At 40.7% G+C, this 27,086-nt stretch overlaps 2 protein-coding genes and 1 pseudogene across 2 annotated transcripts in view; 2 read left to right on the forward strand and 1 right to left on the reverse strand.

The window, feature by feature from the left end:
• XRRA1 (X-ray radiation resistance associated 1) overlaps window positions 1-9,224 on the reverse strand; it is a 60,029-nt gene extending 50,805 nt beyond the window's left edge. The window contains exons 1-3 of the mRNA XM_053670786.1: window positions 9,112-9,224; window positions 6,171-6,226; window positions 3,410-3,507 (exon numbers count right to left, since the gene is read on the reverse strand). Coding sequence (XP_053526761.1) covers window positions 3,410-3,503 — 94 coding nt within the window. The 5' untranslated portion in view covers window positions 3,504-3,507; window positions 6,171-6,226; window positions 9,112-9,224. The remainder of the gene's footprint in view (window positions 1-3,409; window positions 3,508-6,170; window positions 6,227-9,111) is intronic.
• Window positions 8,039-8,436, forward strand: LOC128628255 (60S ribosomal protein L32-like; annotated as a pseudogene).
• Window positions 9,225-9,414: 190 nt separating the features above from the next.
• Window positions 9,415-26,467, forward strand: SPCS2 (signal peptidase complex subunit 2). The gene is made up of 5 exons (XM_053670787.1): window positions 9,415-9,559; window positions 16,436-16,519; window positions 17,073-17,232; window positions 19,394-19,529; window positions 25,669-26,467. Exons 1-5 carry the CDS (start codon window positions 9,443-9,445, stop codon window positions 25,853-25,855), a joined length of 684 nt encoding a protein of 227 aa, XP_053526762.1. The 5' UTR covers window positions 9,415-9,442; the 3' UTR covers window positions 25,856-26,467.
• Window positions 26,468-27,086: the final 619 nt, after the last annotated feature.

A 27,086-nucleotide genomic window follows, 5' to 3' on the forward strand; every position in this document is an offset into this window, starting at 1 on the left:
GACAGTCTGTATGCATTTTCTAAGCCTGATTCCCACGGGAAAACTCGGTTTGAAGGTCTGGCTCCTGCCTACCACCTCGCTTCTGTAGGTTTTCCATACAGAACTGAGTCACATTTGCCAGACCAAAACAAACCGGTCCCCTACAGAATGTTGAAAGTTGATTAGGTGGAGACGAAAACACCAGGCTGCCCAAGCAGAGGGAAGAGCACAAGTACCCAGAGATGTGAAAGATTGGGACCACACAGAAAACCAGCACAGAGCTACAGGAACCAGCTTGCTGCTTCTGACCAGTGGCTCTCTGCCTGTGCAGCCCACTGGCTCCTGGCCTGCAGGGCTTGCCCTGGCTCACCTGACCAGTGCTGCCTATCCTGCCTCTTGGATGCAGCTCCCACCCTATGTCTGGTGTGAGCAAGTCCCCATTGCCCTTTGAGCCTGGCAGTCCGGGCACCCCCTTTCCCAAGGCTGCCCTCATCTGGGGCATGGACTTTTGTCCTGTATCCCAACAGTCCTGACTCCTGGAGACTCCAGGCTAAGTTGGGGCCAAAAGGCCCAACACACCTGTAAGAAAAGGCCCAGAGTATGTCTGGAGAGAACATGAGGAAAGAGAAGTGAGGCTGGGGCGCCAGCAGAGCCAGATTAGAAAGGGTCTGGAGGACTGCAGTGAGGAGCAAGGGTTGTAAGGGGGCCGGCTCATAGCAGCACAGTATCCATGGGAAGGGCTTTTTCCGCCTCATAATTTTTCATTTTGAGATAATTTTAGATCTTCAGAAAAGTTGTAAAAATAGTACAGAGTTCTTGTACAGTTTTCATCCAGTTTCCCTAATGTCTTATATAATCATAATACAATGATTGAAACCAAGAAATTAACACTGGGATAGATTAGTAACTAATCTATAGCGCTTCTTCAAATTTTGCCAGTTTTCTCACTAATGTCCTCCTTCTGTCCTAGGATCCAATCCAGGATCTCGTATTTCATTCAGTTGTCATGTCTTCTTAGACATGACAGTTCTGTAAAAGTTCTTCAGTCTTTTGTTTTTCTTTTTTTTTTAAATATTTTATTTATTTATTTTTAGAGAGAGGGTAAGGGAAGGAGAAAGAGTGGGAGAGAAACATCAATGTGTGGTTGCCTCTCGTGAGTCCCCTGCTGGGAACTGGCCTGCAACCCAGGCATGTGCCCTGACTGGGAATCGAACCGCGATACTCTGGTTCACAGGCCCGCGCTCAATCCACTGAGCTACACCAGCCAGGGCCCCAGTCGTTTGTTTTTCTTAAGTGAACTTGACACTTTCGAAGAACACCTGTCAATTATTCTGTGAAATGTCCCTCGAGTTGATTTCGTTTGATATTATCCCATGATTAGACTAAGACTGCACTTTGGCAAAACTCCCACAGAAGAGATGGTGAGCCCTTGTCACACATTGAAACACAGGGTACCTGGTGTTAACATATCACTATTGGTGATGTTAATTTTGATCACACAGGTAAGGTGGTGTCGACCTAGTTTCTCTACTGAGAAGTTAGTGTTTTTCCCTCTGTAATTAATAAAGATACCTTGATACTATACAAATATATGTTTCTCATCATACTTTGACCCACTAATTCTAGCATCTGTGATGGTGAAATTTAGTGTCAACTTGGCTAGGGTATGAAAGGATTTATTTAATCAAACACTAATCCAGGTGTTCCTGCGGAGGTATTTTGTACATGTGGCTAACACCTACACAGTCAGTTGACTTTAAGTAAAGGAGCCCATACCCAATAATGTCCATAATCCATTCAGTTGAAAGACCTTAAAAGCTAAACCTGAAGTTTCCCAGAGGAAAAAGAATTTTGCCTTAAGACTGCAGCATCAGCTCTTCCCTAAGTGTCCAGCCTGCCTGCCCTACAGATTTCAGACTTGCCAGACCATCATTTTATGTCAGTTCCTTGAAATATGTAATGTGTATATATATGTGTGTATGTGTGTGTATTTGCATGTCTATATATACACACATATGTATGTATATGAAAACAACTAGTTATTTATTAAATTAATAGTCATAAGCAATATAATTATAAATAACAGTATTATAATTATAAATAATAATTATGTATCTATAATTATGGGCGCATGGGTATTTATTCAGTGGTTCATAACTCAAGTCTACCTTTATGTGTTTTGTTGCTCAGATTGTCCCAGCTCTGGCTACAGGGAGCTCCTTCAGGTTGGCTCCTATGTCTTTTTGCCATGTACCCACCATTTTTCTGAGCACTTCTGTACTTTCTGGCACAACATGATGTTCTAGGCTCAATTTGTATTTTTCTTGTCCCAGGCCTAGTACCAACTTTTTCTCTTTCAAGCCCTGGCTTCTTTGATTGGAGAACAGTATGTAGAAACTGAAATCTATGCGCCAGTATACCCTGTACGACTGACACACCATTGTCCTCAGCGGACCGGGAAATACACCCATATACACTAACACATGCAGACACACACGACTTCGTTTATTTCTCCCCCTGTCCATCTGTGTGTGTGACGGGGTATGGGTATGAACTCATGAATTCATACTGAGAGTTGCATGGGAGGGTTTTAAATAGGTAGGCTGCCAGAGAAGGTCTCTAGGGAAAAAATGAAATCACTCTGGAGAAGAGAGGAGGACAGACTGGAGGAGATAATGCCTCCAAAATGCAATGTACAGCGTGACCAGCAAGTCACTTCATCTCGAGTAAACAAGGGTACTCTCCCTTGCTCCACTTTCTGAAAGCAACAAATCCAGTCCCGCGGACCCGTACGTCTTCAGCATGTTCCACCTGCAGGCTGTGCTCAGCGCTGTGAGGAGTCCCTGCTGCAGAAGAGTTTTTAACTGGATAAAAGTCTGAAAAACTACCTAGCAGAGTCAAGTTTAAGCCACTTTATTTAGGAGTTTGGTGGAATATAACCAAGTCGGAAATCGAGAGAGGAAGATGGCTCATAAGAGAGAAGGGGCCCTGGGGGCTGGAGCAGCTAGGCGTGTGGGGGAGGTGGGAGAGGACCTGGGCTTTGGGGGGTGGGAAGAGTTAGGATAACCGGAAGGAGGGCTGAAACGTCCTGGGCAAATAAAAAAAAAGTTATGTGAAATGAGAGCACCGTGGAACGGGGGCATAAATAAAGGGATAGGGTTGTACACAGGGTAAGGGGAGGTTAGACTCTGAAGACAGAACAGCAGGTGAAGAAGGATCCAGCAACGAGAAGTCACTGAGCGGAAGGGAACACAATGGTTAGACACATGCTTTAGAAGGCTCCCCGAGGCTGCTGGGGGAAGAAGGACCAGAAGGGATAGGATTGAGTGTAGATACAAGTCACGTGGATGGAGAATAAAACATGGGTGTGAGACACATTCTAAAGCAGCAGGGACCTGTGAGGCAAAGAAAACAACTTAAGGCACCTGACCTTCCTCTGATGTTCGAAGCAGATTTTTGGCTGGAAAGCAGTTGTTCAGGAAAGGCTTCCCGTCGTCCAGCTTATAGACTCCCGAGGAGGACATCTCCCTGAGAGTCAAGCAAGAAAAAGAAGAAGCAGAAGAGTGAGAAGGTGCGGCATTGCTCTCTCATCCCAACGTGGCTTGCAACGCCCCCCCAGGGCCACCACACAACACACACACCCCACCTCTGAGGGACTAGAGGTCCACTTCCCTGCTCTAGACATGGGCTGGCCCTTACGTGGAGAAAGAGACAAGGCCTTGGATTTTTTGGTTCAAACTAATCCTAACCCAGTGGAACACTAGCATGAGCGTTACCTTCAGGCTTGGGCAGATATGGTTTGAATGCTGGCTCTGATTTCTCTTGCTCTGTGAGTGGGAATGTTACTCTATCCCTCTAAGCCTGCTTCTCACCTATAAAATGTGGATAACACCTACCTTAATACAGAGATAAAAGGATCAAGTTAGAATGCTGGTGCCTTGTACATATTAAGTGCTCACTGGTAATGCTCTTTGTTTTAGCAGAGTTCAGGAAAGAGGGGACTCACATTTTAGGCGAGATGATAGACAAATAATGAAATTTGAACTGGGTAAGTAGGATTTGAGGGATGAGTTGAGTTTCCTGATAGAAAGATAAGCATTTTAAACAGAAAGACCACAGCACATGGTGGTAGGCATGTCTGGTGCAGTGAAGAAACAACCTGACCTAGGAAGGGGATCTGTGTCTGGGAGTCTCGGACAATAAGGCTAGAAAGGAAGGATGGTGTCTGCTCCTGAAGGGCCTTCAGTGCCAGGCTAGGAGCTCAAGTTTCACCTTGTAAGTAACCCAGAGCTGTGGATGATACCTGAGCTGGGAAGAACCATGACCCAGGCTGTGCTTTAGGAAGACCAATCTGACAAAAATAATGCTATGTGAAATGGTATTCCATTAACCAGTCACGGAGTCACAGAAATTCCAGCTTAGAAATACTGTTCAATGTCTCTCCCTGCTTTCATTAAACTTTCATCCCCTCTGCTTCTACCCAACCCCCCCCCCCCCCCCCCAAATACTGCAACAGTCTTCTGATTGGATTCCCACTGAGCAGGAAGGCAAATATTTGAGCCTAGTCTTCAAGGCTCCCAGAGGCCTAGTTCCTAACCCTTCCAGCTCCAGTCTGCCCTACCCACGAGGCTCACAGCATCACTTTCCGTCCCTAAGACATACCACTCACATTCAGTTTCGCCTGCCTTTGTTCTTAGGGTTCCTTTGGCCCAAATAGCAGATCTCGTTCATCTGGTTCCTTTCATCCTTTAAGATTCAGCTCAAATTTATTTCTTTAGGAATAAATCTCTAACAAGAGATATAAATTTCTAAAACCATAAGCTCTTGGGGATTTGAGATTTTTCATTTAAGGGATCTAGCCATTCCCAAATCTGCTTTGGGACAGCTTCAGACAACCTGAGGTGGCAGAGGTTTGGGAACCTGGAAGCCGCTGGCCAGCGGAAGGGAAGCCACAGGAGGAAGGTGGGGCCTGGGACAGAGGGTCTGGGAAGAGATGCAGTAAAAGGAAGGAGCAGAGGGGAAAGGTGGGATCCAGTGTCCTGAGGAAATGTTTCCTGCAAGTGACAACTGTGAAAAGTAGAGTGTGCAATAGGAAGAACAAGAATTTTGGAGAGAGGAGGCTTTAATCTGAGCCTAGTTTCTATCAATAAACTGAGTAACCTTGAGCAAATCAGTTCATCTCTTTGTGCCCTAGCTTTCTCACATATAAAATGAGGATTAAAATCTGTGCCATAAAAAAAAAATAGAAAAAAAAGCTTCCTTTGAGACCCAGTCCAGATGCCACCTCTTCCACAAAGCCTTCACTGGACCTTCCTGTGGAGTAAGGTTGCTGCTGTAGCTAAACCCTGGAGAATCTGTTCTGCATCTGTCAGGGATGGAGCCTTTCTACCTCCTCCAGTTACTACCAATAACAACCTTAAGGGGGCTCCTCCAGTGGTCTATGAACCTCTGTGTCTGGACCCACGTCCAATTCACTGTCTCTCTTCCACCCTTGGAATGCTCATTGGAAACACCCAATAAATGTATGGAAGCCAAATGAAGATAAAGATACAGTGATATTCCCAGGGTCCAAGAGTTTTTATATATATATTTCTAAGCTCCCTAATTAGATTCTAAGCTCCAGAAGAAAGACAGCATCTATGGTGTTCATTTCTTTGTTCGCAGCTCCTAACACAGCAGTGGCACATAATAAATACCACAATTATTTGTGGAATAAATGAGTGATGTTGACATCTTCTTTGGTCCAACATAGGACACTCTGAATTTTCTAATCCTTGACCACCCGAAAAGGACTGGAGGCTCCTCCTGTGTGTCCCCATAACAACCCCTACTTCTCCTAGTGTAGTACTTAATTATAATTGTTTGCTCCTCTTTCCAATTTCCCATTTGCTATGGGGACTATGATACCTTATTTATCTATGTAATCCCAGAGCTTAGTATAGAGCCTAGAACTCACTAAAAATGTGTTGGGAAAATGAATGGGTAGATGGGTAAATGGGGAAAGAGCAACAGCTACTCAGTCAATCTGTCTTTTAGGAAATCTCTCTTGTGACCAACCATACCTGTATGCAAGATTAGTGAATGAATGAATGAATGACTAGCTGGCTGGGAAATGCTAGAGATGATGACTGTTGGAGAAGGCTTAGTAACTTATGTAATATAGGAACCTTGCTTCTTGTCTGTATACTTACTTGATCTTTGATCTTAGGAAAAGTCCCTTGACTTTCTTTTTTTGTTGTTTCTTCACCTGTAAAATAAATATTATACTCCTTAGCCTGCCATTCAGAGCTCTTGACCTTTCTCATTAATTATATTCCATTATCAACCTTCTACTCCAAAATGTCTCACATAGGGCCTAAAAAATACCACAGGACTAAAAAGCCAAGAAGTAGGTTGATACAGATGTAGAGACAGAGACAGAGACATATAGATGGGAAGGTGGAAGAGGAGAATCATTTTATGACAGTGGGGTGGGGCTAGAGTGCTTAAGTAAGACGTGCAAATGGCAAATCAGTAAGGAAAGGGTCAGTTTATATAGTCATTTATGCACAATAAATTTTATGCACAGAAACAGTAGCAAAGACAACAATGAAAAATATGATAGAATCTTGGAAAAAGATATTTGCTATGCATGTAACACAAAGAATAAATCAGACTCAGCTCATGGGGGACATACAGACCTGCACACAACTAATCATAGAAATTCCAGTTCCCTATGAGGAATACTAGGTGAGAAGGTGGGGATTTACAACTAATGGTCTAGTCTAGCAAGGGCATATCCCCTCCAGGTTACATTGCTTAGAAAGTAACTTAAAGAGAAATATGAACTTTATCTGGATGGTGGAAAAAGAAGGTCCAAGTTCCAGACTTAGAGGCTATCTGCCTGGTTAGCTTCAACTACTTCTGGTCTCTATCTTAAACTTGAAGCAGCTAATCTCAATGCTAGCTCCAAACACACACACATGCACACAAATGCTTCTCATCCGCACACATTTGCTTGTCCCATTCCTTTGGCCTATCATACTCTTCTGCTCCTCTACTTTGCCTACATCATGAAGATGTTCATTCCTCAGGCTGACTCTTCTTTGTTCTACCACCTCAGGCCCACCTCTTAATGGAGGCATGATGCCCCAGCATATTATAATGGTCTGCTTAACTGCCTGTGCCCCACTCCAAACACCCCTAACCCAGGCTGTGAGCCCCCCTATGGCCAGGCCTGGATCCTATGTCTCCTCATCCCCAGCACCTCATACAGCTGTTGACTAGGCTCAATGAGTGTTTATTGACTTAAACTGAACCACAAACATAATGCCATAGAGAAGAAAAACATAAGGATGAAGGAAGGTTCCACAGAGCAGGTGACATTAGAGTTGGGTCTTGAAACATGAAAAGTTAGAAAACATGAACAGCCAAAAGCTACAGGGGCATCAGAGTGGACTGCTTCACAGAAATGAGGAAACCTCATCTAATATTATTTAGTGATAATTACCAGGTGTCAAGACAGGTATTTTGACATTTTTGTTCAACAAAATATCCCCAGTGACTGCTACATAGTAAGCACTCAACAAATGTCTGTTCAATCATTTGGACACTTATGGGGGGGTTATGGGGTAAAAAAAACAAATGGTACAATGTCATAGAGTATAGTATAGTACAATCCTATCATGTGACGGCTCTTGGTAGACAGAATAGGAATTTCATGAGAGTAGAAAATAGGTCTGCCTTGATCACCCTCTATGCCTTAGTAGAGCTCTGGAGAATGTTGATGCTCAAAAATTTTTGTGGGGAAAAAAGTAAATTAATAAAAATCTAGACTACTATTACATACTATGGGTTTTGAAGTTTACAAAAACCTGGCTTCTAAATCAGCTTCTGATACCTGTTATCTGGCCTTGGGTAAATTCCTTACTTTTTTTCATCTGACAGGGCTATTAGGGGTCTAAATGGACATTGAGAAGATGTGCTACTCACACATGATGGAGTACTACTCAACAATAAAATGAATGAGCTCTCTTCTTCAGAGCTGCTTACGAAGGTGGCAGCCATCTTCTACTGCCTCATGGCTGCTCTCAGACCCCTGGTGAAACCCAAGATCATCAATAAGAGGACCAAGAAGTTCATCCAGCACTAGTCAGTCTGATATGTCAAAATTAAGCATAACTAACTGGCAAAAACTCAGAGACACTGACAATAGGGCCTGAAAAAGATTTAAAGGCCAGATCTTGAGGCCCAGCATTGGTTATGGGAGCAACAAGAAAACAAAGCACATGCTGCCTAGTGGCTATTGAAAGTCACTGGTCCACAGCATCAAGGAGCTTGAAGTGCTTCCCCTGTCCACCAAATCTTACTGTGCAGAGACTACTCACCACCCGAAAAGCCACTGTGGAAAGAGCAGCCCAGGGGCTCATGGGAGTCACCAATCCCAAAGTCAGGCTACTCAGCCAAGAAAATGAATAGAAGACAGCTTATGTGCACATTGTATTTGGGTTTATAAAACCATAAAATTCTGCCATCTGGCATTTCAAAAAAATATTAAAAAATTAAAAAAGAATGAAATCTTGTCATTTGCAACAACATGGCCGAACCTAGAAGGTCACAGAAAGACAAATACAGTATTTCACTTATAGGTGTAATCTAAAAAATAAAACAAACAAAACAAAAGCAGACTCACAGGAAATGGGATCAAATTGATGACTGCCAGAGGGAAAGGGGAGGGAGGATAGGTGAAAAAGGTAAAAGGAAATATAGTCAATAATATTGTGATAAGTTTTCAGTGACAGATGATTCCTAGATTTAGTGTGGTGGTCACAGTGTAAGGTATAATATAGTGTCCAATCACTATATTATATGCCAGAAATGAATATCGTATTACATACCAACCACACTTACATAAAAGATAAATGAATGCACTTAAGACACTGCCTGGCAGAGAGAAGTCACTCACTGAATGAGTTCTCCATAACATGAAAACATTACTAACGGCTAAGATGACAGTCACCAGAGGGAATAACTGGTAAGTGCTGTAACAGGGCTAGAAAAGAATGAAGAACGAGCTCTGACGCCCCTATCGAAATTTGAAGTTTGGGACAGAGGAAACTCTTAACTCCTCAGGCAAACTGTTTCCAGCCGCACCTGCCTCCGGCGTCTCTTCCGCCTCCGAGGCGTTCGCGGAGGCGACGTCCCGGTCTGGTGGGATGAGCGCCTGCGAGCTTTACGGGGATTTCGGAGCCGCTCCACACTGGCGCCTGCCAATACCCCTTAGTAACCGCGACGCGGCCGCTAGCCGACTGGATAGCAACCGGCCGCCGGAGCTTCTGACTACTACAAACCCCGAAAAGCCCCGCGGCCACTCCCGCCCGCAACCTCACGTCAGTGGGGACTCCGCGCGGCGCGTCACGGCGTCGGCTTCAGCCAATCGGCTTCGGACAAGTAGGGGTAGGAGGGAAACGCAGAAGCAGTCAAGATGGCGGCAGCGGCAGCTGCTCAGGGCGGGAGAGGTGGTGGCGGCGGAGGCAGTAGTGGGTCTGGCAGCGGCCCAGGCTGCGGGACAGGTAGTGGCCGCAGCGGCTTGTTGGATAAGGTGAGGAGCCAGTTTGTGGGGACAGTCCAGGCCAGCGGAGGCCCGGGAGGCGGCCATCCCACCTTTCCATCCCCTCTCCCCTTTTGCTTCATAGGTTTTTTTAAGGGAGTAGTAGTCTGGCCCACCATGGGAAACTTAGGGGCGCTTGCAGTCTGATCTCTCCGCACCTCAGACCCGTCTCTTTCCTCTTTAGGTCTTTCCTTCTCAGAAGTGTTCCTGGCCCTTCATGCCGGTCACCACAGCTTCTTACGATAACTTGATTATTTCCCCATTTTCACGCGGCTGTCACTTTTTCTCGGTGGTGCTGGGGATACGCTTGAATGTGCCCATTTCACCGAGGCGGAAACCTGAAGCCCGAAGGAATGAAAGCGGCTGTTGGAAGTCAGTAGTCCCCAAACTCCCCGTACTCTTGCGTGTCGCTACGGATTTCAAACTGCTCCTTAGCCTTTTTCTTTTTGAAGTTTTTAGGCGTTTTATCACCGTACTCCGGATACTGAACTTATTTGAGTATTGACGTCCCCTGTTGGACTGACAGGAAGCCTTCCAAGATTTTTCTTTTCTCTTGCCATCTTTACCCTCCCCCACAACCCCATTCATTCCCCCCTGCTTTCTGCCTTCAAGTGTCCTAGGTGAATTAAATTCATGAGTTTGTCAATTGTTCCTGTTTGCCTGTTTCCCTCTCCTCCCGTCCATATATATATTATAAACTGCGGTCTTCCCAACAGGGTTTAAAAGACAACAAAAAAAGGAAAACTCTGTTCTTGGGTTGGCCCTTCTTGCTCTCGCATAGCATCTTGGAAGAAACATTTGCATAGAAGTCTGCGACCTAGCACCGATTCTGTCTCTAATTAGCTGAGTGACCTTGAAACTGTTAGTTGTCTTTATATCTTGTTTCTTCAGCCGTGAACGGAGGGATTTAGCCTCAATATACCCTAAAGTCCCTTCCAGTTCTCTTATTGTAGGGTCATGCGTCAGTTTAATGAGAAATGTTAAGCATGTGGCTTTTAATATAGTAAATAATCAGGATTTTTCACTTTAATTGAAAACAGCTTTCAGATTTACCTACATCTGACCCTCGGTACGTGCTTAAGGAATGAAACATGGTCACGTCGAGGAGACCTGTTCTTTTTGCTTCTCTTTTTGGGTGTCATTGGTTTTGAATGACATGATTCACACACTCTTAACTCTTTTTAAGTGACAGGGGTGTGTTCTGGGGGTTGCAGTGGTAAATTGTTCCAAGCTTGTGAGAGTGGTGGGAATTGATGGCCATTTTCATACACAAATCCTATTTCCTGCCGGGTGAGCACCTCCTGGCCTGTGCTCATCCTATCCTATTAACCACTTTTGTTCTTCCCTTTTTTGGCTTATCACCAGCAAACTTTAAGCATACATTTTGCCAAGGTACTGATTACTGAAAAGTATATGGCATCATTAATTCCCATGTGCCATAAATGCTAGAGAATTCAGAAGAGTAACAGAAGGGAATTAATGTGTTATTGAAATAACCTGGATTTGGGCATTTGAGTTTTGAAGTAGCTCTGCTAACCTGATTCACCTTCCCTTTCTGCATCTGAAATGTTAGGGTTTTGGGGAGAATCAAATGAGATGATATACACTAATGATCTGTGTGACCTATAGTGTCTTCTACAAAATTACGATGGCAGAAGAATAAATCAGGAATCCCACAGTCAAAAAGTACTAAGTATTGCTGAGTAAGACAGGGGGTATAGGACCTAGACTACTAAACATAGAAGTATTTGAGGTATTCAGTTGTGTACTTTTTACAGAAGTTCAAATGAGAGAGACAATTATCCCTGAGATTTAATTGATAAGGAACTGCGGTCCCCAGGGGATGACTTCTTGTCTGAGAGTGGAGCTGGGACCTTGCTTTGGAGGAAAGGGAGGGAAGTCATACACCAGTTACTGTGTTTGAGCAAAGGTTCCCAGATGGTGCCTGATGTTCTAAGAAACCTGCAGTAGCAAGAATGAGGATGAAGAGGGCATGGATTGCTTGGAGTAGGAGTAGGAAGCTGTTGAAGGGTTTTAAAAATTACTCAGATAGTCCAGAGAGGTGAAAAGCCGACTAATAATGCCTTGTGCCATAGTAGTAGTATATAGGGTTTAATGCAAAAAGAAAGAAAAGTTTGAGTTCTAGTGCAGCATGTTAAAAGCTACATGGCCTTCGACAAGTTACTTGGTATTACTGAACTCACATTTTCTTATATAAATATTGTGGGTGCTCATGTATACATATTACAAGCTTGTAAATATTAAAATTGTATAATATTGGTAAATGTTCTTTATAAAGAGGCTAAAAGCCCTTTGTAAAGGGCTATAAAAATAGAATGACAAGGTGATGAGAACTTCCAACTTGAATAGCAGAAATAGGTATAAAGGCCTCACACAGGAGCACCTGACAGAATTAACTAAGAAGTAAGATAGAAATAAGTCAAGAGTTGTTTAGGTACTTTCTCTTGGAAAATTTCCTTTCTGCCTTATATTGAGTTGTTCCCCTTCTGAATTCTGTAACATTTATGACACATGGGAATTGAGCTGTCATTTAATGTGGCGTATTGTCTTGTGTTGTTATGCCAATTTGTATTTGTCCAGTTTTCCATGAGAGGTTCTGGAAAAAGTACTTGGCAGTATTGAATTAAGCAGAGAAAAACTTGGTCTTCAGGAACAGCCTTAGAAGATGGTACCTCTAGTTGTGTGAAAACTGAAGATACTGTGGAAGAGAATGGGGGGGGGAGGTTATCTTCAGTGGAGCAGCATCCGAATGAATTGAGAAGCTTTTGCTTTGTGGGAATGAAAGGCTGTTACTTTACAGTGTCTTTAATTTGATTTGTCTAGATTTTTTGAAGGGTTTTTATTATATTTCCTGTAGCTGAATTCACTTGCCATAAACAAATGTTGTAAAGAGATGCAAGTATGCTTATAGGTTTCCCTAAGCAGATGTGAATTTCTGTTCTTATGAAACTGACTTTAAGAACAAAGCAAATCTAGTTTCCTGATCTTAAAAATAGGTATGCAAATATATTCTTCTAAATTTCATCACAGAATGACTTAGATCATTGCAGTAAATTATTTTGCCCAAAATACATCAAAGTATTTAGTTCTACATAGCAGGTTATGAAGAAAAATTGCTTGCTTAATTTGTTTTGGCTGTTAAAATTAATGTGTTGTATTAAATCATTCTTTCCAGAAGCTGCACCAAAATCCTTTTAACCTATTACCTAGATCTCTGTCTCCTGACTGGATTTGATTTGACTATTAAAAGTGTTATGAAAGCATGGTATGAAACCATGCTTTCTAGAATCTATATCCAGACCCTTTTAACCTCATGGCTGGATTTCTGTCTCTTGGCTGCATTGTCAGCTTCAACTGAACAGTCCAGCTTTTACATCTTAGTTGAGAACACAGGTCTGGAGCTAGGCCATGTGTCTGACTTTGAATCTTGTCTCTGCCACTTACCAGGTGTATGTTCTTGGGCAAGTTAGTAAATTTTGTATCTCAGTTTCTTTATCTGTAAAATGGCAATAATTATAGTATTTGCATTAAAAGGAGGTGTTTGGCACGTAGTAAGTACTCAGCAGCTATGTGGTTATTCTGGGCTTTAGCTTTCTTAAACAAATATTTTTAATAACATGATATGGAGACTGTACATCAGACCCTCTTAGGGTTCTAGTTAAAAATACAGACTTTTGGCCCTGGCTGGTGTGGCTCAAGTAGATTGAGTGCTGGCCTGCTAACCAAAAGGTCACCCAGTTCAATTCCCAGTCAGGGCACATGCCTGGGTTGTGGGCCTGGTCCCCAGTGGGGGGAGTGCGAGAGCAACCAATTGATTTACCCCTCGCATGTGGGATGTTTCTCACCCTGTCTTTCTGCCTCCCTTCCCTCAGAAAACCTAAATAAATAAATGCAAAAATTTTTTTTAATACAGAATTTTGTACCTCATCCCAGACCTGAATTGGATTCTCTGAAGGTGGGGCCTGGACTTCTGTATGTTTTCATTTATTTCCTTTACATTTTAATAGTTATTTCCAAGTTGAGAACTACTGTCCTAGTTGACTTTTTAAATTCCTCTGGTTCTGACGTTTTAAGATTTTTTTAAAAATAACTTTTTTAAAGATTTTATTTATCTTTAGAGGGGAAGGGAAGGAGAGAGAGAGAGAAATATCAATGTATGGTTGCCTCTCATGTGTCCCCTGCTGGGAGCTGGCTTGCAACCCAGGAATGTGTCCTGACCGGGAATTGAACTATAAGATTTTTTTTGTTGCTGATTTTTTTTAACTATTCTGATTAATCAATAGTGGTTTCTCTAAAGTGTTTATAATGAAAAGCCCTTGAAGCTAGTCTGTCCCAGCCTCCTCATTTTGTAGGCATGGACACAGTTGGAGATGGGAAGATGAAGCAAGTTGCCCAAGAACACACAGTGAGTTATTAACAGTCCAGACCCTGGATTCCCCAGTTCTTAATCCAGTTCTCTTACCTTAGTACATTGCCCCCCATTCTGGAGCAGGCCATGTTCTAGCTGATATAGTAGTGGAAAGAACGTCTGTTTTGAGGTTGGAAGGCATAGGCATACACCTTGGTCTTGTCACCTACCAACCATGGTTCCATAGACAGGTCATGTATCCTCTTGTACTCTCAGTGACCAGTGTCTTAGACCTTTGGGTGGTGTGCCTGTGTCCTGACCTGGCTTGGGCAGAGACAGTGGACAGTTTCATGGCATCACAAGGTGCTGACTTTTTAACATTGTGCTGCAGACTAATAGCATCTCAAAACTCAATTTTTTCATTTTTTACTTAAAAAACAATTTTGTGTCAAAGGACACTCAAAAAAGTGAAAAGACAAGCTATAGAATGAGAGAAAATATTTGCAAACCATATATCTAATAAGGGTCTAGTGTCTAGACTATATAAGAATCTTATAACAATAATAAAAAGCCTAATTTGAAAAAGAATAAAGGATATGAATAGACATTTCTCCATAGAAGATATGCAGATGGCCAGTAAGCACATGAAAAGATGTCCAGCATACTAGAGAAATGCAAATCAAAACCACAATGAGATATCACTTCACAGGTACTAGTATGGCTATAATAAAAAATAAAATGTTGGTGAGGATTTGGAGAAATTGGAAACCTTTTACATTGTTGCTGGGGATGCCACTTTGGAAAACAGTTCCTCAGAAAGTTCAGTGTAGAGTTACCATATGACTTGTTATAAATTTCAGTTCTAGGTATAAACCCAAGAGAATTGGAGATGTATGTCTGCACAAAAAACGTGAGCACAGATAGTTGTAGCAGCATTATTCACAATAACCAAAAGGTGGACACAACTCAAGTATTCACTGACAGATGTATGGATAAACACAGTGTGGTATATCCATGCAGTGGAACACTTAGCTATAAAAGGAATGAAGTACTGATACATGTTACAACGTGGAGCCAGTCACAAAAGGCCGCATATTGTATAACTCCATTTAGTATACAAAATGTCCAGAATAGGCAAATCCATTTAGAGAAAAAGTAGATTTAATGGTTGCGAGGGCTGGAAGGTGGCAGGGAGGGGAATGACCCCTTATGGGTATGGGGTTTCTTTTTAGGGTGAGGAATATATTCTGGAATTAGTGGTGATAGTTACACAACCTTGTGAGTATAATTGACACAGTGTTGAACTGTACATTTTAAAATGGTAAGTTTTATAGTATGTGAATTATATTTTAATTTAAACTTTTAAAAAATCTTTACAGTGTTTATGAAGTAACCTTGAAGTTTCAGATTATTATTATTATTATTACTAACTGCGTATTCACCATATGTCACAGTGATAGCATAGAAGTTAATAATCTCCATCTGTCCAGGTCCTTCTTTTGGCTGTTGCCTGTACCATTTCTCCGCTGTGATCTCCCTCTTGTCAAATCTTAGTAGTAGTTTTTCATATTACTTGACCTTCCAAAGAGATAGCCAGTGTCATGGCTTAAATATCATCTACAAGTTGAAGACATCCACATTTATATTTATAACCTGGATCCAGACTTATATGTCTAACTGCCTACTTGCCATCTCCACTGAGATAGCTATATGATAAATATATAACAATGACTGTTATACACGCTGCTGCTCTATAGCCTTGTGTATTATTTCATGCCTATGCAGATAGAGAAATATTCCCAGAAGTGGAAAGTTGAATCCATGGTGTTAAATTGACTTCCATAGGTGGTGTACTGTTTTGAATTTCTGCCAGCAGTGTGTAAGAGAGTCGCTTGCCTCTGAGTAGCACAATATTTGGTAACCTTTCTCAACCCCTGTAGATGAGGAAATTGAGTGGGGTTTTCCAAAAGTCATGTGTGGTATAACTTGGTTTTTAATTCAAAATGTTTTTTCCAACAGACTACACTGGATTTTCCTATAGTAAAACATAGAAGTTGTTAGGAGACAAAGATATATTCATGGAGACCTTCTTCATTTTGTTACTGTCTGAGAGTCTGTGGATATATATTTTCTGAGTTTTGTTGTCACAGAACGAAAGGATGACCAAGTGGAGACCTTTTCTGCTCTCATATTTGGGTAGATGAGGGTGGGATGTGTGAGTTCACACGGTAGTCTCTGTAGCCCGCATAGGTGTTCTGGTTTGGGGCTTGTAGATTTTGACTTCTCAGCATGGCGACTGGCAACATCGTGAGTACTACCTGATTCTCGTGACCCTCGTTTCACCTTTGTTTCTAAGTGTTTTGTCTTTTAGTTGTCCAACATCAGAAGACAAGAGTAAATGATACTTATACTTAAGGATGTTCTTAAGGAAGCAGTTCACTTTACTTTCAGTAAGATACCATGTCCCTTGGTGTACAACTCTTCTGTTTGTTTTACAGTGGAAGATTGATGATAAGCCTGTAAAAATTGACAAATGGGATGGATCAGCTGTGAAAAATTCTTTGGATGATTCTGCCAAAAAGGTACTTTCTTGAGGTGGAGGTCTCAGTTGTACAGCTGACGGCTCATTTGCAGGCTTTTTCTTCTGTCACTTGGAATGACCTTAGTTTTCAATCTTAGGAATTGAGCCAGAAAGCAGTTTCTAAATCTTTACAATGTGTGTAGGGGAGCATGTGGTAAAATATAAATTAGCTACCCCAAGTAACTCCTCAAATTCTCTAATGTTTCAGTTTCAGAAAGCTGTTAATCTATTGTTTTGGGGGTTAATTAGCCAAGAGTAAAGAAGGTTGAGGAAACATAAGAGATGACATGACTGGTCATCTCTCCATTTAAAAAGGTAAAAAAAATTTTAGCTTCATCCTAGGGATTAAAAAAATATTTGAGAAGTTGATGAACTTTTTCTCTGGGATCCATTGTAAACAACTTGAATATTTTTGCTTAGAGGTAAAATTCTGATTAGAGACAACTGCTTGGTAACTTCCATGATTTTACTGTAGCTTTTATCAAGGAAATTAAGAATAAAATTTCTAGGAAGGAAGCATTGCTGTTAGTTTCATTCCTTGTTCTTCTCACTAGGTACTTCTGGAAAAGTACAAGTATGTGGAGAATTTTGGTCTAATTGATGGTCGCCTCACCATCTGTACCATCTCCTGTTTCTTTGCCATAGTGGCTTTGATTTGGGATTACATGCACCCCTTCCCAGAGTCCAAGCCTGTTTTGGCTTTGTGTGTCATATCATATCCTTTGTTTGTACTCGGGTTTGTTTTCTAGTGACTGTCTTAAAATCTCTACTGGCAACCTCCTTGTTCCCTGCAAAAAACAAACTTTGATCTGAGGGCCTGCTAAGGTTAGAATTTTACATTATCAGCTGTGGTAGTCTGTAAATGTATGTAGCGACTATCACTGGTATTTTAGATTTAGTATGGTTATTTTATCTTTAATTCTATTTAGTTATTAATATAGAGGTTATTAAAATCCAAGTGTAAGCACCTGATAGTCAAACACAGTAATAGCGAAGACCTAGCCCTTCTTAGTTCTAGTCCAGAACTTCTATTAGACCAGGTTGCTTCAAGCCACTCGTCCCAGGATATTAGGAAAAGGTCAGAGTTTGGAGGTTCAGGTTTGTGTCAGGTTTCCTTGAAGCTGAGGGGCTGGACTGGAAGTTGCTGAGCATGACTTGCAGGTGTGGCTTCTATGACAGCAGAAGTAAGAACCGATTCTGGAGCTGGGGGAGCCTGGCTTTGAAATTCAAGGTGTTTTGTGATCTTGTGCTAATAAGAACTTAACTTTTTTGAGACTGTTTGAATACTGCTCAGAGTTATAAATATGGGTAATATACACTCAGAATTATGAAGATTAAATGAGATATTATGTAATGTATTAGATATGTAATCAGCTCTGAAATGTTTTTTTCCCCTTTTTTGTGATAAATGTAGAATCATGTTTGTTACCTACCCAGCTAGATTATTTCTCAAAAAGCTGAATATTAAGAACTTTTATTATACTATTACTATTATTACAAAAGTAACACAGGTTCATAGTTAACAGTTTTCTTGCGGTTCCTACCCCTTCCTCTCAAGTCAGTCTGTACATACTGTGCTTTTCTTTTTAACTTAAATGTGTCAGTGTCTTTCTATATTAAAATATATATGTAGGTCTTCCTCATTTTTTAATAGCCACATAGTGTTTTTGAGTACCTGCTATGTGCCATTACTGTACTAGTTGTTTAAAACAAATCATTTTGGTAGGCAGTTTACTTTTTTTAACAGTATTGCCACAACCTGCAATATTTCTAAAATCTCCATTTTGGGAATTTTTTTTCTAAGGAATTTAGCAAGCCATTTAATCAAACAAGTCCTGATCAAAAATGGTATTATCCATATTGATTTCAAATCATAGTTCCTAGCCTTGGCATCTATACATTATCCCATTACAAATTTTTCACTATTAAAGCAGTTCAAAAGAATATACCATAGGTTCTGGAGACAGTTTTCAAAGTAGTTCCAAAGAGGCTGGAAGAATGAGAACAACATTATTACAAAATATGGCCTCCCAAGAAAAATAACTACCTTGATGGAATTTTATTTGTTTGGTTATATTGTTTAAAACAAAATAAGAACTTGCCATTTTTATAGTCATGTTAATTTAATATGTAGTAGTAATGACTACTTTTATAAATGTCTTCTGTGCTAGACACTTAAAAATAAAAAGTGAGTATTATCCCCATTTTAGAGCTGACAATTAAGCCTTGGTGGTGGGGGTGGGGGTGGGCAGGGATAATTTATCAAGGTTACATTGGTTAAAAGCCAGAATTTGAATTTAAGGCTGCCTCACTCCAAAGCCCATGTACTTTGCACTATATTTTCTGCCTCAAACTGTTATGAAATTTAAATTACACAATGTATAAAAAGCTCTTATGCCAATTTCTCATGCATAGTAGGTTCTTACAATTTTAACACTGTCAAAAACTGAATATAATAATCTATATGCATATAGGAAGTAATTGTTCTTATAGTAAACTATAATCTGAAGTGACTTATCTTCTCTTTTAGTGACCCTTGAAATTGATCAAGTCCACTGTGATTATTAGTTTTGTATTTTATAGAGAAATAAGCATAAGTCTTGACAAGTCTGTATATGTTATCCTTGAACAGAAAAGATGAAGGCTGGTTTATGCCCTGTACCCTTTTTCTTCTTTTTTGAAGTTATTTCCCTTTGAAGTATTCTAACCCAGCAGAGCCTTGCTTCTCTTAGTATATAAATATAACAATGAAAATGAAATAGCTAAATTTCAGTGTTTTTGCAGCAAGACAGAACTTTTTTTCAGCAGTTTTGCTAGCCTTTGCTTGTCTCTTTGGTGTATATGTTTGTGCATTTTCCCCTTAACTTTATTCGAACCTATTTTGTGATGATGGGGATCCTGACCATTTATACCTCATACAAGGAGAAGAGCATCTTTCTCGTGGCCCACCGGAAAGATCCTACAGGAATGGATCCTGATGATATTTGGCAACTGTCCTCCAGCCTCAAAAGGTATGACTGTCCTCACAGATTCCTAATTTCTGGTATTGGCTTTTTCCTGGGGGTTGCGTCATTATCAACAACGGACTATTGTATGCCTACTGTATGCAGATCATAGTGCTAGTCCTGTAAAATGAAGAAAGGGGTATGAATGATCTAGAAAGTTTTTCTGAGCATTGCAGTTCTGAGCTTGCATTATCACAGATATGCTCTGAGGATAAACTCTGGGAGAAAGTACTTTGGTGGAAGAATGAAGAATGATTTTCTTTTTCCATGTGACTAATTAACTGAGTCAGGGTGCAGAATTATAAAGGCCAAAGGTGTGAAGTCAGTTATTGGAAGAGTCCCATTAGCTTTAATTTCTTCTATGATCCTGAGTGAACTCCGTGCAGTCAGGAACCTCTGAAGCAATGTACCAGGCAACTCAGAGAAGGACAGTTCAGTCTGTTTCTGACCAGCAGTGACTAACTTTGTCCACCTGACAACTGAGGTTTTTCCAGGTATCCAGAAAAGGGTTCACATTTCAGCTCATCTCTTTCCAGCTTTAGCAGGGTCAGAAATAACTTGTAGAGTTGTTGGGAAGATGAGATATTAGTTATAATAATAGCAAATTTCTATTGAGCATATAGCAGCTTTTGTGCTAAGTGCATGATCTTATATAAACTTGAGAACAACTCATTTTATAAATAAGAGCACAGGCCCAAGTGGTTCGATTAATTCCTCCAGGGTCATACAGCTCAAAAGTGAATTCTAGTGGGTATTCCAACCCATGCCTGAGCCCAGAATTCATGCTGTTAGTCACAGTCCTAAAAACACATAGTGCAGTTTCTAGCATATAGTAGGCTCTCAGATTACAAGTACAATTATCCACAAATATGATCATAAGTGCAGCATCAGTGCCAAAAAGCCTCTCATTACCAGCTTGTGGAGATGCCATTGAGGAGGGGCAGCCCTTCATTCTGATGTTGCAGCCGATTTCTTAACCTCTTCCTGGCAGGGCCCCTAGCTGCCCTTTTGGCCTCAGCCATGCTAAATCTGCACCCTGTGCCGGGCCACTGAAGTAGGGTTGCAGAATTCTAGACCCTAACAACATCTTCATTTCATTATGTTTATTCTGACACGTGTTTATTAAAGTAGCTTCATTGAAATATAATTCACATACTGTACAGTTTACCTGTTTAAAGTGTACAGTTCAGTGGTTACTAGTGTATTTATAAACATTTGTAACTGTCACCACATTCGGCTTTAGATCATTTTTATCACCGCAAAAAGAAAGCCTGTACCCTTTAGCTAACATCCCCCTATCTCCCCATTCCCCACAACCTTAAGTAACCACTAATCTACGTTCTATCACTGTAGATTTTCTTACTTTGGATATTTTACATGAATGAAATGTGATTTTTTTGTGACAGACTTTTTCACGTAACCTAATGTTTTCAAGGTTCATTCATGGTGTAGCATGTATCATATTTTATTCCTTTTTATGCTGAATAATGTTCCACTGCATGTATATACCACATTTTGCTGATCCATTTATTAGTTGATGGACAGTTGAGTTGTTTCCACCTTTTGGCTATTAGGAATAATGTGTCTCTAAACATTTGTGTACAACTTTTTATGTGATCATACATTTTCATTTCTTAGGTAGTATATTTAGGAGAGGAATTGCTGGGTCATAATGGTAACTCTTTAAATTGTTTGAGGAACTGCCAGATTGTTTCCCAAAACAGCTGCACCATTTTACAGTCCCACTAGCAGTGTGTGAGGGTTCTGATTTTTCCCTATTCCCTGCTGATTTTTACCAGCTGCCAGTTGTTGGTGCCTTTGGAGAGGAAATGTGCCACTTGTGTTCCTTCTTGTTGCAGTTAAATGTAGACCCTTCCCTTTCCTTGAAGAAAGCTCCTGGTTCATTGGCCCTTTGTCTAACATAGCTCTTTCCAGAAATCTTCATGATTCAGTATCCTAGTGGATGATTATTTTAGTACTTTGGCCTCTCCTTTTTATTGTGATTATCTTGTTTACTACCAAGACTTAAGTACTTATTTCCTTGGGCAAACACTAGGCTTTGCCGTTACTGATAACTGACTGCCTTCAGTGATTTCACTTTTAAGTATCTCATTCTCTGACCACTGCTTCCTGTTTTTCTGGGTTTTCTCCTTGTAGTTCTCTTGGCCTAATGATTCCTCGGCCCCATGCCTGCCACTTTTTCATGGCCCTTCTTCCCCTCACTTTCTCTTCATCCAGTTTAGATTCCATGTCATTTCTGTAATCTAGTTACTCTCACATGTGTTGGGAGTACCCAGCCTTTTGGCATCTGAGCCACACATTAAATACATTGTGACACATAATCACACACACAAAAAAATCATAATGTTCTAAGTAAATTTACGATTTTGTATTAGGCTGCATTCATAGTGATCCTGTTCTGCATGTGGCCCTCGGCTGCAGGTTGGACGCCCTTGGAGGCTCTTCCATACCTTTTTCTCTATTTTCAAACCTCCTCCCCCTGCCCTGCCCCTCTACTCTCAGCTTCTTTTGTTCCTGAGAAGATTCAAGTAATCAGCAATCTTGCTTTATTACCTGCTCATTATATTTTGCCTTTCTGACTTCCTATCTGAAGCCTTCTCTCCATTTGTCCACTAGATTCCTTTTTTTTTCCAGATGAAATTTTTATTTTTATTTTTATTTCATTGTTCAAAATTTTTTCCCTTTGCTCTCCTTCTCCCAGCCTGCTCCCTCTCCCTCCCGCCCTACTCCCAGAGTCAATCCTCACACTGTTGTTCATGTCCATGGGTCATGCATATATATTCTTTGACTAGTCCCTTCCCCTTCCTCCATTATCCCCCTCCCCTCCAGCCATTGTTAGTCTCTTCTATGTTTTCATGTCTCTGGTTCTATTTTGCTCATTATTTTATTGTGTTCATTAGATTCTTCTTACAAGTGAGATCATATGATATTTGTCTTTCACCGACTGGCTTATCATATGATATTTGTCTTTCACTGACTGGCTTATTTCACTTAGCATATACTCTCCAGTTCCATCCATGCTGTCACAAAAGGCAGGAGTTCCTTCTCTCTGCTGTGTAGTATTCCATCTTATAAATGTACCATAGTTTTTCTTTTTTAAATCCACTCATCTACTGATGGACACTTCGGCTATTGCCAGCACTCGGCCATTGTAAATTGTGCTGCCATGAACATAGGGGTGCATTAGTTTTCTTGAATTGGTGTTTTAGGACTGTTAGGGTATAGTCCCAGGAGTGTCCCCTAGATTCTTACCCCTTATCGTTTACTTGATGTTTTTCTTTCTTCTGAATTGTTCTTTCTGGCATATAAACAAGCTGTAATTTCCCCAGCTAAAAAAGAAAAATTGTTTTCTTTCCCCTTATTCTGCTCATACATTGTTCTCATTTCTCTGCCCTCCCCATCTTCTCCCCATTATCTCCTTATCTGCTGTGGTCTTCACTCTTCTCCTCATGTCAGCATGAAGAATGTTGACCTGTCAGCAGCATTTGACACAGTGGATTACTCTCCTTGTTGCACTGCTCTTTTTTTTTTAACTAGGCTTCTAGGGTGCCACAGTCTCCTGATTATCTTCTTACCTTAACATCTGTTCCTTAGTCTCTCTTGTACTTCTGCATTATTCCCTTTCTCTAAATTTGAAATGTGACCAGTGCTTGTTCCTACCACTTCTTCTCTATATTCACTCACTAGGTATAATCTTACTAGACTTTCAAGATTTTAAATACCAACTCTGTGATGAAAATCTTTAAATCAGAATTTTCATCTTAAATTTCTACTATGAGTTCCAAATATGTCCCAGCGTTCTATTTGACACTGGATCCTAATGAGCATCTTAAAATTAACACATCCAAAACATAACTCTGCTCTCCCTTATTTAAACCTGCTTTTTCCTTCACAATAAATGGCAGCTCTGTCCTTGTAATTACCTAGGCCAGAACTTAGGAATAATTTTGAATGCTCTCTCAGTCCTTCCAACAAATTCTGTCAGCTCTACCTTCTAAATATATTCAGTGTGCTACTTGCCATCTCTGCTGCCACCATCAGCACTCAGTCAGGCTACTGTAGTGATGTCCTAAAGGACCTCTGTGGCTGCTGTCCCTGTCCAGTCTATTCCCAGTGCATCAGGCAGAGTGATCTTTTTTTTTTAGGATTTTATTTATTTATTTTTAGGAGGGAAGGGAGGGAGAAAGAGAGGGAGAGAAACATCAACGTGAGAAACATTGGTTGGTTGCCTCACATACATGCTCCAGCTGAGGACCACAAAAAATTGAAAAATTTGTGGGATGATGCCCAGCCACCTGAACCACACTGGGCAGAACCTGGATAATCCTTTTAAAGCTTAGAGCAGATCAACTCAATTCTCTGCTTAAAACCCCCACTCAGAGAAAAAAACTAAAATCTTAAGCATAGCTTAGAAACCCATACTTACGTATTCTCCGTACCCTTCATACTGTGTGCACATATCCCTCATCTCCTGTGGCCTTTCCTACCTACCATATTTAAAAGAAATGTTGTATTTTTTAATTTTATTGTTGGTTTTGTTCCATGCACTGTAAGTCCCAAGAGGCAGAGATTTGTATTGTGCTTATGGCCCTATATTATTAGCATCAGAAACTGCCTGACACGCATATTTGGGGCTGAATAAAATATTTCTTGAATTAATGACTACTTCTAAAATGCATTATTAGGTCACAACTCATCAGATCACATTCTGCCATCAAAGCCATTGAACTGTCCATGGAACTGGGCACAAAGTCCAAATATTATTGTGATATCATTTAGGAGCAGCAGTTGGTCAGAGCCTGAGAAAATTTTTTGAGGTGTTGAAAATAGTTCAAGGACCTTCATTTCTAGCTATTCATGTTGGGAGTAACTAGCTAGATGACAGTTTATTAAGTTATGATTTATTTCACTGGTTATTTAATGATAGGCACTGTTTAACCATGACAGTAATCCTGAGGACTAGGTAGTAGTTTGCGTATTTGAAATATGTAGAAACAGGTCAAGCAGCTGCCTCCTCTAAAGGTAATACCAGCCCGACAGACCACTGACTATGAAGGCAGAAACAGGAGAGGGTTGGGGAGGAATGTCAGCCTGACGGAAGTTGGTGTATAGGGGTGTCCAACCTTTCAGCCTCTCTGGGCCACACTGGAAGAAGAGTTGTCTTGGGTCACACATTTAATACACAAACACTAATGAAAACTAATGAGCAAATAAAAGGTTTTAAGTGAATTTATGATTTTGTCTTGGGCCACATTCATACCTATCCTGGGCCACATGAGCCCCTTGAGCCACAGGTTAACACCCCTGTACTTTCTTGAGTGGCTGGAAATGGTAAAGGCCTTTAAAATACCTTAAGGAGTAGCTAAGAAATCTCTGGAGTTAATGGAGTAAAATACATCCCTGGTGTGGGATCAGGTAGAACCTGGAGCTCGATTGATTGTAGGGTATTAAGGACTGAGCAGCCTGGAATTGGGGAACATCTGTAAAAGCAAGGGTTCTTCATTTATTTATTAAAATGTGATTGTCTCAAGTGCCAAGCTAAGAATAGAATATAGATAAGACAGAATTCTTGCCCTCCAAGAATAATATCTGAGTCTAGTGAAGCATACAAATACACATTATTTCAATAGATAATTTAATTGTTAGCATGGGAGCCTGTCATTACACCTGGCATATGATAAGCACTCAGTATTTGACTATTGGTTGATGGTGCTGTGGAAGATAAAGGAGAGACATCTGGTCCAATTTAGGAAAGCTTTCCCAGAGAAGTTTATGCCCTGGTGTTAACAAATGTGACCCAGTCAGTGAGGTTGGAGAGAAGTGTCTACTAGGAAAACTCTTCTAGCATAACAAGTGTGAAGTCCAGAGGAGAGAGAAGATGGTCTGTATGGCTTAACGGTCTATAGCAAGGTGAAGGAGGTGCACAGCAGTTAAATCAGGGAAGACATGGGAACACCTATGAGTCAGAATGTGTGTGTTTTGAAGGTAGTTAGCTACGGGAATTTTTTTTTAGAGAATAAATCTTTGTGTAGTCCTCTTAGCCCTGTTCTTTGAAAATACTTGGTACTCTGCTATTACTGGTTGAATCTCTGTGTGTGGTTTTTAATTTATTATCTTTGCTTAGGTTTGATGACAAATACACTCTGAAGCTGACCTTCATCAGTGGGAGAACAAAGCAGCAGCGAGAAGCTGAGTTCACGAAGTCCATTGCTAAGTTTTTTGACCACAGTGGGACACTGGTCATGGATGCCTATGAGCCTGAAATATCTAAGCTCCATGACAGTCTTGCCACAGAAAAGAAAATAAAATAGCCAATTCTAAAAACAGCCATCTTTTTGAAGGAACGTGCAGAATCAAAGGTTGAGGGGGGAAGAAGCAGAGAAAAGTAAGAAATGTTAAATGTTCCTGTTTTGTCCTGAAGTTTAGTCCATTCTGGATAAGTAGAGTTTTCTATCTGAGGTGTGAGAAATTGTAGCTCTGATATCTAGCTGTAGCCCCCTTGGTATATTGATTATATTCTTCTGATTTGCTTTTCTGGAAAAACATTTTTGCTAAAAACAGAACAGACTTTTCTCCTTCCTGTCTAGCAGTATAGTATAGCTTTGTTCCATGCAGCATAGAAGACTCAGTTTTTAAAAATTGCTAATCTCTTGCTTATTTTATTTTGTTAATTCCTGTTTGAATAGCTGTTTTCTTAATTCAGGATACAATTTCTTGTGTACATCTTCACACACCATTTTTTTTGTGGTGTGCATATCCCTAAATTGGGGTGAATTGGGAAAAAAACAAAGCTTTTTTGTTTGTTTAAAAACAGACCTTCTGCCTGTTACATTTTGTGTGCTCTTATCCAGTTAAAGAAGCCAATGACAGTTTTAGTTTTATATGGTTTGTTTTTCACTAGTATATCCCTGTTGATTTGCTGATTTGTTTGTGTCCTTTATTAAATGCCATTAAAATTTTTTTTCAATAAAAGGAAAGAAGGTGTGAAAATACAGAATTTTCGATGGGTAGTTCTGATGGAAGGAACAGAGCAGCAGGTGTTAACAGTCTTACTCTCCTGTAGGTTCCGTTCATTTCTAGGCTGTTTGACTGGTCAGAGGCCCCTGAGTACCTGTAGTGAGGAACTGGTAGCTTTCCAGTGATAACAGCAGTGACACTCAGTGCTTACTTTTGTCAGATAGTGTTCCAGGTCCTTTACGTGTATGCTCACAACAACCCTAAGAAATGGGTACTAGTATCTCCATTTTATCGCTTCCAGAAACCGGAGCACAGAAGTTGAGTACTTTGTCACTCAGCTAGTGATAAAACCGGGATTAAACCTGGGTGGTCTGGCTCCAAAATTGCGAGCAGCATCTTTTCTAGTATTTTTGTACTGTAGTCAGAGAAAAACTGGGCACTTGTCTAAATCCTGTGATCTATGGGAACATTGTCCCTCTATCCTTACAAAAGGACAGTTCTAGCTGAACATCGTATCTAAAACTATTCACCTTATAAAACATCATGCTTGTCACATTTTGCTCTTTGACTTGAGAATGTTGTGAT

The sequence above is a fragment of the Artibeus jamaicensis genome, unplaced genomic scaffold, assembly GCF_021234435.1.
Source record: "Artibeus jamaicensis isolate MK-2021 breed Jamaican fruit bat unplaced genomic scaffold, CSHL_Jam_final contig_64, whole genome shotgun sequence".
In the NCBI taxonomy this organism is placed as follows: Eukaryota; Metazoa; Chordata; class Mammalia; order Chiroptera; family Phyllostomidae; genus Artibeus; species Artibeus jamaicensis.